This window comes from Pangasianodon hypophthalmus, chromosome 22 (assembly GCF_027358585.1).
Source record: "Pangasianodon hypophthalmus isolate fPanHyp1 chromosome 22, fPanHyp1.pri, whole genome shotgun sequence".
NCBI classification, from domain to species: Eukaryota; Metazoa; Chordata; class Actinopteri; order Siluriformes; family Pangasiidae; genus Pangasianodon; species Pangasianodon hypophthalmus.
The window spans coordinates 17,844,541-17,859,711 of record NC_069731.1 but is presented as its reverse complement, the minus strand read 5'-3'; the positions used below and the strand labels follow the sequence as shown (position 1 = coordinate 17,859,711).

The window sequence follows — 15,171 nt, the reverse complement described above, 5'->3', positions numbered from 1 at the left end:
GATGAGATACAGGAACAGAGGTGAGAGGACAAAGAATGAGGATGAGGAGGTAGAGTTCACTCTGTATGTGTGTAATGAAGCACACGCAGGCAGGTGAGCTCTACCTGTGGATGTCCGGCTCTAGGCGTGCTGCAAACCTACGGCACTGCAGCCTTGGGCCTGTGGACCGTTGGTGTGGGGGTTAAACACACATTATACCAAAAATATTAACCACGAATAAGCAACGCATGGGTGGGGATTTAACAGTGAAACAATGTAGACAATAATAATAAGTACCAGGGAACATAGCGTATAATTTTTGGGAGTACCAATGAGTGTGATACTGATCTGAGAACTATGTAGACGTGGCCTAATATTCTAATGAGCACGCTTGTTTGACATAACACATTTTGAGACTCCGGGACAATGGCACAAGTGAGGAGAATCAGAATCAGGATGAACTGATCACATGATCACATGAACAAAATGACGATCACCAGGTTACAGTTCATGTTTACTAGTTAGCTTTTCCTCATGCGTTAGCATTCTCATGCTAGGTTGCTTAGAGTGTAATAGACTGTTCAAGTGAGGAGGCAAAGTTTTGATAAAGGATATGATTCCTGGCAAATTTCCAATTGTTCAGATGTGAAAATCTTTGATTTTATGTGCTTAATAGCATTTTAACTGCTTATGCGTTTTTAAACTCATTACCTGATTTGTGCACATCAGACCATTTGTCTATTTAGTATTGAAATTCTTTGGTAATCCAAGACAAATGGATTTTACACGTGTATGCAACCTCATATGTATACCCCAGGGAAACTGGAAATGGTTATGGGCAACAGCCAACATTCCTGGCAACTAAATGAAATCAAAAATGAACAATAATACAAGTTTTTCAAAAATAGTAAGTTGTTTGCAAATCTTTAAAATGTTTTTAGGGGTGTCAATAACTTTACTATTATTTAAAATTATTTTTAAAAAGTATTTGAGAATTTTTTTAAACAAATTTAACAAATATGAGGAATTTCTTCTAAGACTTGAATGACTGTGCTTATGTTATACAAATATAAAAATATTGTCTCATTTTTATGAAGGGTGCCAATAATTGTGGAGGGCAGTGTATGTGAAAGGGATTAGCCATATAGATTTATATATTTGAGTCTTGGTTGGTGACAGAGTGTGCACTAAAGATGCTATGAACTGCGAAGAAGTAAGTTTCCTCCACAGACTAGCATCGACTTTTAAAGATCTGTTTTTTTGTCTGTTCAGCAGGAATGTCTAATTTTGTTCAAAATAAAACAATTTTCATTTAAAAATTGAAATTTAAAATTCATAATCTTACTGTCTGACATTGAAAATTTAGACAGTACACATAATATGTCTCTCCATGACACTTTTTCTATCAGTGGTATTTGTGAATCTGTTTTCTTTATGTTCCATGGACAATCGCTCATTTACAGTACAGAGAGAAAGTGAGAGAAACGGTATGGTGACCAAGCGGCGTCACATATAAAAAAATATATAGGATGATATCACCTACCTAGGCCTCTATAGCTACTGAGTAAAATGTACGCAAACATTCCACAAGACTAGCTCCGCCCACTTACCACTCACTGCAAAGTGTTAAATAATTAACAAAGGAACTGTATTTTAATATAAATGCACAACACATACTTCTACACACAAACACACACACACCTCACTCAGAATCTATACTGAATTGATGTAGTGAATCAGAACGTTTGGTGTTCGGGACACACACCTGCGGCCGCTGGCATCTCTGAGGACGGCCGCACCAGGATCAACAGCCCGCGCCTCCAACTCCTGCACCTCCTCTAGGAGAGTCTTCTTTAATGTGCGCCTCCCTCTGCACAGACACACACACACACACACACATACACATTATGATCACAAATTGATGGCATTTGATCTTGAATGTGTATGTTCGCTACCAGAATGTGTACTGCAAACCGTGTCTAAGTGTTACTCACGCGTTCCACGCCACATCTTTGAGCAGGCACGCAGCCGGCACCATTATCAATCCCAGCCAGAAGCTCCAGCACTGCATGACCCTGCCGGCCTACGGAGAACCCCCCACAAACAAAAACAACATTAGAACAACATCGCTACAACCCTAATCAGGAAACCTCCCTGTCTGGTCATCCACACAGCTGCAGCTGGACACAGTGACCTCTGACCCCTGCAGTGTGGGGGGTTAATCTTCACATCAGACGCTGTCTCCGGCTCTGACTCCCTCCCTCTCTCTCTCTCTCTCTCTCTCTCTCTCCTCCCGTCCTGTATGTCCTCTTTATCACCCTCACACTGTAGCGCTTGGTGATGACAAATTATACATGTGATATGTCTGTACTGTGAAATTCAGCACAACACTTTCAGAGAAGATGATTTTAATAAACAAAATCAGAATTACAACTATGTCGGAGGTCCATTTCGTATATATTTTTGCATGGTCTTACAATGTAACAGTAGTTCTACAGTGTAAAAAAGAAAAGCTTTAGCTAGCATGTAGCTGTGAAGTCTTTGATAAGAACAACATACACAAATAATGACAATGAAAACCTGACAAAACTATCTGGAATGTCAACATTTACCTCAGATGTGTTGGCAAAATACTAAAAAAAACTTTGTATGCCTTAATTTAAGCTGTAAATGTATTTAGCATTAACTGTAAGCTAAACTCTGATAGGTCTGCCATGTTGAGAAATAGAGATATGTATATATTTGTGGTACACTGTGGTATATTTTATGTTGACTCTGAAATGGCACTTCATGTCTCCTATTATTGTAGTATAATTTAGTTTTTGTCCCATTAGCATCGTCAGTTCATTCACAGATTTTATTTTCCACCATGCTAGAGCATCTGCGAGATTTTTAATATCATGTTCGCACCAAGCCTACGATGTTCCTTTCCATAATCGTCACATAATTCCTAGAGTAAAAACACTAACAATACATACTGATTTGCTGTATAAATCACATGACCTGCTAGAGGACAAAAAACAGACGTGTCTGGAAAATAGGAATCTAGATGGAGAGATTTCTCATGACTTCAGGAAGAACTAACTGTTAATCTCAGACTGATCTGCAGGTATCTGATGAACAGCGTGTGCGTAGACTCATAACTTAAGTTTCCTCCTCAGCTAACACTTGTGATGAACTGGACGCTTTTCAGCCCTGAAAACCATGAGGAGGCATTTCCTGTGACAGCTGCAGGCCTGGGCAGAGCGTCTCCTAATGAAAACAGGTCTCCGGCAGACGCCGTGTATGCTTCCACACACACACACATACACACACACACACACACATACGCACACACAATATAAGATGGAGCGATATCATTAGGATGCAGTGATGGAAGAAACAGGCGTATAAGGGAAAGGAAATGAGTGGAAGAATAAAGAGATGAACAGGGACATATAAGAGAGAAAAAAAGGCATATCCCCATTTCTTTCAGCTCCCGCACTTTGAGAAAGAGCAGCTGCAGGGTTACTTGAGCACATTCCCAAATTTTGACATAAATTAAATTAATGGGCCGAGGGCCTTTGGAGAACACAATCCCCCATAACGCCACGGACTGAGGGTCCCAATTTAACCCTGTCTTAATACATACTGTGTAAACATATACATATATTTATACAGTATGTACACAAACATATATACGCAGACTCAGACACACTGCACATACAGTACTGGAAAAGCCAGACAGCATTTCAGGCATCCCACAATTCCAAACACTTCAGTCCACTAGCTTAAAGCAGGCAGATTGAGGCGTCGCCTCCAGAGCCGACAGTAAAGCCGGGGGCTCGGGTGACCACACGGCAGGTGCGGGGTCTCTACACCTGGCTGGAAGGTCATAAATCGACCCCTGAGCTCCAGCCGTACTGACACAGAACACCAACAACGCACTGCCAGGGAGGACAGTCGGTCTGGTTGGCGTATCTTTGTGTGAGAAAACATGGACATGTCTTCTGAACTCATATTTGAACTCAAACACGCCCTTTACACATTTCTGAGTGACCCTATTTATGATTTTTATTCTTAAACATAACAATGTACAACTTTCTCAGAGCACTTGGTTAAAATGAACAGTGCATTTATGACTTGTTAACTGATCTTACCGAGCGAGCTACGGTTAACAGTAAAGAGCTACTAATGTGACTTAAAAATCCCGTCAGCTCATTTTACACAGTTGGCTACTATTAGCAGTAAAGATTAGAAGCATGTAATAATAAAAACTGTAAAAAAAAAAAGAACAAAAAAACAAACAAAGAAATCCTGTCAGGTTAGCTCACACTGTTCAGCTGGCAGGCATGAGCGGTTTAGATTTAGCATATTTGTATGACAGGAAAATCCCTCAGAAATTCTGTCATAATAGCTCACGTCAATGGAGGTTATAAACACTGATGAATATTTATAAATATTAATATGAATATTATTATCAGCCCAAATCAGGCAGCAAAATGACATCAGTATTACACATACAAACCACTGAATTTATGTAGTTTTTTGTTTTTGTTGTTAATAATAGTAATTAATTAGTTATTAATATTAATAATAATGTGGCTTTTGGACCTCATAGGGGCAGCTGCTTGAATTAAAAAGTTCCCTGGAAACTAAAATTGGCCCTGAAGATTTCTTAGTTCCTGAAAAAAATTTATTCTTGGGCTCCTGAAAAGGTTCCTGAAGTCCAAACATGAAGGACTTGCTAAGCTCATCAAAACCTGTGCTTCCTGCAGTGGGTACACGCCTGAAGTTCCTGAAAAAACGTTACAGACTACCTAAAAAGGAAGTTCTGAAGTTCTGAGTTTCTGAAAATCTTCCTGCAGTGAAAACCCACACGTTTCTGAGATTCTGATAAACTTTCTGCGTTCCTGAGAACATGGCTGAAGTTCCTGAAAAAAGGTTCCTATAGTGTAAACACACCTGAAGTTCCTGAGTTTCTAAACGCTTATTGCGTCTTAAAATAGTTCCTCAGTTCCTTAAAAAGTGCCTGTGTACCTAAAAAAGGTTCCTGTGTTGAAAATGAATCTGAATTTCTTGAGTTTCTGAAAAAAAAAAACAGCCTGCATTCCTGAAAAGGTTCCTGTAGGGACAACACCCCTGAAGTTCCTGAGATTCTAAAAAATTTCACAGGTTTTGAAATAGTTCCTGCATTGAGAACATGCTTGAGATACCTAAAAAATCTCCTGTGGTAGGATCATGCCTAAAGTAGTCTAATTTCTGAGTTCCTGACAAAGTTCATGTGGGGAAATCGCACCTATTGGGTGTCATCATTAGCTGTGTGCTAGTGTGTGTGTGTGTGTGTGTGTGTGTGTGTGTGTGCGCGTGTGTACTTGCCTGGCCCAGCATGTCTGGGGCAATGGGAATGTGCGGCCAGATAAAGGAATAAACAGCGAAGAAGAGCATCCAGAGCACCATGCTGCCCCAAACTGCCAGATGAGAGAACTGCAGAGAGAGAGAGAGAGAGAGAGAGAGAGAGAGAGAGAGAGAAAGATCAATCAAATGGGTGAAGAGAAGGAGAATGAAAAAGAGGGTCACGGTCATTCTCAGACTTTCTGAATATAGACCGAAAGCAGACAAGGGCCACACCACTGCGCACCTGTACGCCCGCCCGCCTGCTTGTCTCTCTCTCTCTCTCCCTCTCTCTCTCTCTCTCTCTGTGTAATGAGACCCTGTGTGAATTCTTCAGGGAGTCTGCTGCATTAAATGGGCTTGGCTGTGTGGACAGCTGAACGGACAAGCCATGTTGACACCACCCCATCCCAATTCACACACACACATGCACATGCACACACACACACACACACACACACACACACACGAATGTAGAGTGTATAAATGAGAACATAGAGGCAGAGTATATGGGTGTAGCGTAATGTAATCACCATCTATCTAAAGACGTGGCACATTCCTGACACATTTTCAGGGCTCGTAGAGGGGCAGACATTTAAACTAGGACGGAAAATAAGTTTCCCGTCAAGCTCGGTGTGTGTCATAGTGATCTCATGGCACATTCAAAATCCTGACCTATTACACACCACACACCCATAATAGCGAATTCACTTAAAAGGCGTTTCACTACAGCTGACAGCGCAGCGCTCTGAAGCTTAATTTTTTATTGTAAATCAAAGTAAAACATTCATATACATATTTCATTCACACATCGTACAAGAAACTGTAAAAATGAGCAAAAAAGCCTTCTGAGCAAAAAAGAGTACAAAGAGCAACATCATAATTTTAGCATAATTTTATCATTGTCCATACTTTCACTCTTTTTATTTACTCAGTATTGTTTTCTTTTCAACAAAAATTATACACAAGACAAGTTTCAATGGTTTTATACTCACTCCATATATAAAATACAACATAATTACTTTGTAGGCCCTACGTAGTGCACTACAGGATCAACAGCATTTGGGATTAGGTCAAAAAAATGGTAACTGCAGTAAGCAGAACTTTTTCATTCAGTACCACAACTTCAGGCACCAGAAAATGAGAATGTTTTCCACTAGTCAGTGGTACAGCACCAAAATGTTCCTGTTAAATGTGATCTGCATCAACAGGAACCAATGCTGTGTTCGAGATGAACATGTAATTCCACGCCTACAACTGGTAAAAACCACTGAAAACACCCCCTCAACTTGAAATTTCAACTCATCAACGTGGGATAGTCTTCTCAACTTCTTCTACCAGATCCTTCCCTGTTTACGGAGTGACGTCCAAACAACATGGCCGCTCATGGCCCTTCTCTACTTTTAAATTAGTTTATAGAAGTATTGCCTATAGATCGGTTAATATACAGACGCAGTACTTGGCTAGCTTGTTGCTAATGCTACTCGTTACTGTCCACTGGTTAGCTTGATGCTCACGCTACTATTCAATCCAATATGCAATTTCAGTCCAAAATTTTGCACGAAAGTCTAAACGTCTATCGTACCACAAACGCAGCGTTATTATATATGTGGGCGGAGCTAGCAGCATCACTGCTGATGATATTTAAAATCCTGTTGTCAATAGGTGTTTTCTTCATGTATTTTTTTTTACAGCTGATAATTTCGTTAACCAAAAGGCCAATCGGAAACAAGAATAGTGTTAATCTGTTCATTCTTCCATGTTGAACCTAATCATGACATCTTTACATGCCATAAAGGTGCAGTCGCTCTTCTTGTCATCTCAGATTGGTGGAAAATAAACTATAGAACCTTGTCTTGTTTTGGAATGTGCGAAGGAAAAATGCCCCAAATATAGCAGTAATAGATTTAGATTAAGTAAAACATTCATATACATATTTGATTTTTTGAATTATGAAGCATATTATGAAGCATATATTTTAGAAATATTAGGAGCATTTGAAATCATTCAGTGTGAAAAGCCGTACCCTGGTCCATGCTGTGGTCTCCATCCCGGCTTTCAGGCATACTGTGACCACCACGTACTGCAGAAAGAGACACAGAAAAAGAAAAACAGAGTGGAGAGGATCATAAATAACACTAATTACACACACTCGTCATACAGAAACATTCAGCTAAGCCACATGCACTCTCACACACACACACACATATACACTGACAGCCTGAAAACAGCATTCACACAGACGCCAAATTACTACTGCCTTTAGCCACAAACTAACTTACAAAACAGGCTGTTATACATGCACACATGCACACACAGCTCCGGGCGATCTCCCTCACACACACACACACACACACACACACACACACACATACACATACACATACACATAAAAGCAGGTAGACAGACACACTCAGACCCCGTGAGAGCAATTCATTACGGCTTTAAGAGAGCTGGTGTCTAGCATCGCCTCCAACGTCTCCAGCATATTTCACACAGTCTGGCATTCACACACACACACACACACACACACACACACACAGCCTCCCTTTCAATCAGAATGAAACATGGGTCTGAAAACACACAGGCGAAAGCTAATGACGGCAGGAAGTCTCGTTATGAAAAGCAAAGTCTGGCTGTGACGAGTGGAAGTGGGCTGACCAGAGCCGAGCCGCAGGAAACGATTTAAGTCTTAATAACAAACGACGAGTAGACGCTAAAACCGCAGATTTTCATTTTACAGTTGGATCCTATGTTTCTTATGATTTCATCAGGAAAGAGTGACACTGAGTTAAAGCTACAAGTTCAGGTGTGTACTGGAAGAAACATGACCACTCAAATCTGAGGTTCTGAGACGTCTGATTGGCAGCCAGGCCCATGATGTAATCAAAGTGTTAGAACACAGCTGCATCCGAGTATCAATACTACCCTACCATACAGCAGGTGAAAAGCACTACGCCAAAAGAGTAGTATGTCTGAATTCTCAGTATTCATAAAACAGTAGGTGAGAAATACCCGGATAACCTACTGCTACCGCCGAGATTCTACACTGCGCTATCCCATAAGGCAACGGGACTGGCGAGGAAGAGCTGTCAGAATCAAAAATGGCGGAAGGCAGCGCGTCGACCCTTTTTAAGTGTAAGTGCTGTAGGTATAAAACATTGTTCCTTGTGGTTAAACCGTACTTTCTGCTGTGCTGTACTTCCAAACATCGTCAAAACTCAGACGAAAACCGTAAATATCATATCAAATCATTTGACCATGAGGGTGGTGCAGATGCTCTAATCTGGTGGGCTCTTTAAGTTTTTGCAGTTATTACGATGTCATAGGTCACATGACAATGGCAACATGGCGGATGTAGTATGTCCGGATTGTATTCATACTCCACACATATACTGATCAGTACTCTATCAACGGGCGAGCAGTACGTACTGTCACAGTACGCGATTTCAGACGCAGCCCACGAGACGTTCCAACTCACGGAAAACAACTTTTTCTTTTCTGATACCCTGAGTATCACTCGATATCGTTATACATATTGTTTTCTTTAAAAACTATTCAGTGCTTAAAAAACACAGGAAAATCTACACAGCTAAAAAACACGACTTACACAAAACTGCAATTTTCACACAAAAATCAATTCAAATCCAATCTTTGGTACAATCCATTTATTACATGATCAGATCAAATTCATTCTTTTTTTTTTCACCAAAATCCGACATCCCTCACTGCAGCTAATGGGAAATGGTAAGAGTAACTCTGCTTCATCACATCATCCTGTTGTTGATTATTTTCCTATAACAGCATGACACCAAGTGTTTTATCTCTTACATATGCTGAGAACACTGTGTAATGATGAACGGACCTCCCCGTACGTTTAGCTAACATTTTAGCAGTGAGCCCTGAACTCAAGATCGGCATCGACATCAACTAAAGGTTCGTGTGGGCGGAGCTAGTAGCTCTGCACACTGCTGATTGGTTACTCTCGGTGCTGTTTGTGTCTTTAGCAATAGTGTGCTGTTTTATTTCTTAACCTGAAGTCATCACTTAACAAATATTGTTATGATTACAGAGTGTGCGACTTTAGAGTTTGTTAGTGACTTGATTATGTCCTTAGAATACAATTTTAAATTCAGTGCGCAGAGCTAGCTACTTTAGAAAGATGTATTTTTTTATCAATAGGCATTAACAAAACTTCAAAGAAAGCCTTGATATATGATACATGTTCAAGCATAAAATGAACAGTGCATTTTCACTGCCAGTGCGCATTACACATTCCACACAAGAAAGACAAGTGTGTTAACTTTGGCTTTAAAGCTGACAGAATGATGACATCATAACACCGTGCTCAAAACACACTCGAATAAAATATCTGTAACACACACACACACACAAAGGGAAGAGATTTAAGGTTTGTGCAGCAACACAGGCTCTTTTTATGGCTTCATGTGCCCCATTATACACACTTTAACCTGTTTACGCTGAGCAAATTAAAAAAATTGCTGGAATAAAAATGAAAGATAATATCAATTACTATTTACGGCTACAAAAGAGTGTGTTGTGATTGGCTGATTCTCACCGTGTACACAATGTTTCCCACAAAAAGGTAGTCGACGCTGTTGCCGTTTTCGAACGGAGTGTCTACAAACACACACACACACAGGAGTGGTGAGAAAAAAAAGGAGACCTACTTACACACTTAAAGGTTTATGACACTGAGCTCATGCTGTGTGTTTTTGTATCTTGGTGGGGACCAAACATCTGGCAGTTTGCAAGGACGTAATAACATTACATTACAGAACATAAGCTGTGCGCTACATTTACGTTAAATGTCCACATGAAATTCATCCACAGAGAAAGAGCAACTTTGTAGGATTTTCATATATAATTATAAACATGACATATAATTGTAAAAGTATGTGTAAATAAATCATGTGATAAATGACAGGCATTTATTCACAGCCATTTTGTTGAAACGTTCAGGAAACTCATGTTTCAACAGATTTATGTTAGAACCCAGGACAGTGAAATATGTTCTGACAGCTCCAATGAGAGTGTGTGTGTGTGTGTGTGTGTGTGTGTGCAGGGATGAACGGGCTATTTACCATGTTCCAGTACTTTCAGCGGAAACCAGAAGAGAATGATAGAATGGATAAGAGCGTTTATACAGTGACCCCAAAACACCTGAAAAGAGAGAGAGAGAGAGGGAGAGAGAGAGGGAGAGAGTAACCAAGAGAGCAGAGCCAACTGAGACAGCACACTGCCAAGAAATACAGTGGCCACACAAACAGCTTCTCTACACTTACACAACCAGCTCAGTGTCCTCCCGATTACCCCTAAAAACCCGCACACACACACACACACACACACTCACGCACTCACGCACACACACGCACCCAGAGCCCCCTGCATTAAATGAATAACTTCCTTATTCTATCTCCACGAATCTCATCGTAATCACTATGGTAACTGTGTAGCCCGCGTGTCAGTATTTACAGAGAGCTGTAAACAGACATTATCAATCAATCACTGAGTCAACATCACTATTAACACCTACTGCAGCTGAACGGCTCTGTATCCTTCATGTGATTCAGCTGGGTGAAATATTAATAATACAGTCGTTTTTTATCATGATAAATCAGAACTGATGTATTTACCTTAAAACATTAAGCTAATAAATATAAATAAAAATGTCACAGATATGGCCATGGGGTTGCAGAGAGCAGCAATTACGTTGCTGGTTTTTATTTGTCTTTTATTTCATTTTCATCGTTTTCCATTTAATTTAATGTGTGAAAACCAACAAATGTGCTTTTGACACTATGTGTTGCTTCAACAGCAATAGAAATGGCACTGATTATAAATTAGGCCTCAAATTCAGCTACAGTGTGTTAAATCTGAGCAGCAGTGTGTCCCTCAAATCCACACACCAAATAGAGCTGTTTAAGAAAACGCCACCCTGAAACACATTAAAGAAGTTTTATACTGAAATATCTGTGAAGTGTTTAGTGATTCTGGTGCTAGTTGGTTGGTTGGTGCTGTATTTTTTCTGCTGTTCTGTAAGAAGTTAGCGTTTGTGTGTTGCTCTGAGTTCACACAGTGATTGTAGTGCATTTACAATGACATTTCAAAAAAGAAAAAATTTCAGTGATCTCAAACATAAAGGATAACAGTCAGGTTTCAGTGTTAGCTTTTTCACTTTTGAAACGCTGAACGTCGTATTACTGAGAAAGCGGGTGTAGAGTTTGTGGAGACGTCGGTGCAAATGCTGGAGTCAACGTCCCAGAATGCAATGCAGCTATACGACGCGGTTGCTCTGTGTTACAGAAGAGACTTGTCTCAGCTAGTTAGTGATCGGATGCGATGGTGTTGATGCCGACATCAGTATGAAAGATGAAGCTTTGGAAGCTGATCTGTTTGAGCGGAGTGTACTGAAGAGGAGATGAGAGAGCTGGACAGACTAAAAGACTAAAGCGCCGCTGCATTGCTCTCTGTAGGTGGAGATGAAGTGAGGGCTAAAATCAAAATGCACCACATCCATTCAGCAGCTAGTTGAATGGAATTGTGGGTAACGTAGGAAACTATTAACTAAAGAAAATAGACCAAAAAAAGTTTATACTAAAAAACTCAGAATTTCATTATAAAATAAATCTTGGATGCCCCTGAAAATTAAGGTTAATTATAGAGATTGATACACATTAATATTGTTCAGGGTGAGTCACTATCGTTTTTTGTTTGTTTGTTTGTTTACTATAAATTTTATTGGTCAATCCATTAAACTTCAGTAACTTGTCTGATTTAATTTGAATTAAAAGTTCAGCTGACATTATCCACCCCTAGTATATGGTGTTTGTGGATGTGTGTGTGTGTGTGTGTGTGTGTGTGTTACCTTGGTGTTAAAGCCGTCTGCGTTCTGTGTGATGCGGTACAGCTGTGGGAAGCGGAGCATGTTCTGCTGGCTACAAGGACGATCGAAAATCCCCAATGTGAAGGGAGGGAGAGCCGTGAAAATCTGGAACACACACACACACACACACACACACACACACACACACACACACACATGCACAGACACACACACATGCACAGACACACAACGATGCATTTGTGAATAAAAAAATATTTACACTGTTATGTCCGCAAATAAAAAAATGATTTGGCAGTTTACGTTTGTGTATTTAAACAAAACTAAAACTAATCCATTGTGTACATTCATAGTGTTTAATATCTATACTACAAATGCACAAAGAAATGAGCAAACACAAAGTTAGATAAACACTGAGAACCTGTGTGATGTGGTGAAGATCAAGACTTCCAAGATGACATGATGATGATGCGATCTTGATAAATGATCAACAATCCGTTGTGCAAAAGAAGCTAACTTTAAATGAGGTTTACTAACACTTTAGCAATGTAAATTAATAAATAACGTAATGATGAAGAATAATTAATACTACTGTTACCAAGTCAAAGTTGTCATACTACTGTTCCAAGGTCAGTTTTGTCATACTACTGTTCCAGGGTCAGTTTTGTCATACTGCTGATGCAAGGTCAGTTTTGTTGTACTGCTTTTGAAATCCTGCCTTGGGAAACTCTGTACCTTTTGTACAGCCATGTTAAAATGGATTGCATTATGTTCATTTTAAATATTATAATGCAGTTTAGCAATGTTAGATTTGTGTAAAAGTTTATCGGGAAGTGAACTGGCATAGCAACCCTATCTAATAACAACAAATAACTAAATGAAAAGTATCAGTGGAGAAATAGGCATAAATTCGGGTGTAGCAATGTTTTCTTCTGGAAAACAACAAATAATAAGCTTGGAGAAGGAGGTGACTGAGGTTTTTTTTCTCAGAAAGTATTTGTTCTACTGCATCAACAACTGCAAGAAAACTCACAAACAATGGACCCAGAAATCAAGCAGCTGCTCCATGCAACGACCGGAGCAGCCTTGTGATATTTGGACCAATCACTGACAATCTCAGGACAAAAGGGGGCGGTCTCAGGACAAAAGAAGTAGTGGCTACGAGTTCTGTTTGGAAGCTCGCTCACAGTGAGATGTATGAACTGAAACGTTGAAACGTCGGTTTTATCCAACCGGGGTACAAATAGTTCAGAGTTTGGAATAATACCCATACCATGCTGTACCATCCAGTGGATCTGGATCTGTATTGTTAAAGGTTTACAGGATGAGAACGACAGACTTACCACATTGTAGAGTCCGATACACCAGCGCTCAAACAGAATCTGCCCCGAGAAGCCATTTACAAATGCAAACCACAGCTGGAGGAGGGAAAGAGGTGTGGAAAGACAGAATACAGAAGAGAGAGAGCAAGAGAGAGAGAGAGAGAGAGACAGAGAGACAGAGAGACAGAGACAGACAGTTAGAGAGAGTAAAAGTATTTGTTAAGATAACATCAAAACTCTTTGACCCTCTTTGACAGCTTACACACACACACACACACACACACACACACTCACACAGTCCATCCCCCACTATGCTTTGGCATTGAAGACAGTCAATGAACTTTGACCCTGAAAGCTCATCCCTGCTAGCAGGTAATCCTCACTAATAACCCTACATTAGCCTCCCCCATATACCCCCCAACATACTCACACAAATGATGTGCTCACACTAAAATGCACAAACACACAGGCCTACTCACACCACAACACACCTCAACATGGTGTTTCTGTTAACATGCACAGTCATGCACTCGCACCAGCAACCTCACAACCATACAACTAAACACACACACACACTCACACACATAAGAGTCAGAAAGAAGGGGGGGTCATGTTGCAGCACCTGCTGGCATCTTTAAAAGCAAGAACAGCTGACAAACACACCACTAGACAAAGGGGCAACCCTGTCAGTCACACTCTACCACACACACACACACACACACACACACACATGCATACACAACTCTCGGATGACAGTGTCCTTGCTAGGGACGAACCCGGGCCGACTTGGATGAGGGTCAGAGATTGTAACTATGTGTGTGTGTGTGTGTGTGTCTGTGTGTGTGAGACAGAAAGCAGAAACCAGAGGTGGTGCTTCATCTATCACTGTCAACTACTTCTACAAACAGCTGCAAAATGTCTCACTTAATATACACAAGGGTGTGTGGTTATACCTGTGTGTGTGTGTATATGTGTGTGTGTGTATTAAATAAGACAGTGACTTAGATGAGGTAAGGTGATGATGCTTTCAAAAGTTGATCAAACTCCAGATGGTTAAATTAAACACATTCCAAAGGTAAGAGAAAGTATCACACACACACACACACACACACACACACGATCGAGTTGAGGCTGAGTGAAGTTTCACCATATAGAAAGCACCAAAAATAATGGACTTGGGGAGGAAACACCACTCTGTTTTGTGCTGTATTTTGCATTATTTTGCCTTTCTGAGCGTTCAACGACACGAAACGTGTATTTTCTCTGAACAGACAGAATTTAATTGGATGCGTCTCATACTCTGGTGCAGTTTATAACCTGGAAAATACTGCATCATCTTTACTTTATAATTTATAGAATTCATATTTTGCCCCAGTAAAGCTATTTTTATTTCCTCAGCCAGGTGATTAATTGTCCCCTCTTTGTGAGCATAATTATACACTTATAAACCTTTAGCATAAAATGCATTAAAGAGAGCATTCGAATCACCTGAGTTTCATGATTTTGTGTTTCTCTGTATTTTAGTATCTTTTCTTAAAAAGGCAACATCTGCATTTTGCGTAACCAACAAAATACCCGAATTTAGTACTGTATGAAGTAAAACAGTACAAACAGTTCCAGCACACATTGCAT

The 15,171-nt window shown here is 40.2% G+C and overlaps 1 protein-coding gene across 5 annotated transcripts in view; it reads right to left on the bottom strand.

The window, feature by feature from the left end:
- The window catches only part of atp8a2 (ATPase phospholipid transporting 8A2), a 62,997-nt gene that overhangs the window by 3,420 nt on the left and 44,406 nt on the right, over positions 1-15,171 (bottom strand). For all 5 annotated transcript variants that reach the window (XM_034298181.2, XM_034298182.2, XM_034298184.2 and 2 more), the window contains 8 exons: positions 13,561-13,635; positions 12,242-12,364; positions 10,458-10,536; positions 9,932-9,993; positions 7,379-7,435; positions 5,338-5,445; positions 1,974-2,062; positions 1,745-1,849 (listed from right to left, as the gene is read on the bottom strand). In XM_034298181.2, the coding sequence (XP_034154072.1) occupies positions 1,745-1,849; positions 1,974-2,062; positions 5,338-5,445; positions 7,379-7,435; positions 9,932-9,993; positions 10,458-10,536; positions 12,242-12,364; positions 13,561-13,635 (698 nt within the window). The remainder of the gene's footprint in view (positions 1-1,744; positions 1,850-1,973; positions 2,063-5,337; positions 5,446-7,378; positions 7,436-9,931; positions 9,994-10,457; positions 10,537-12,241; positions 12,365-13,560; positions 13,636-15,171) is intronic.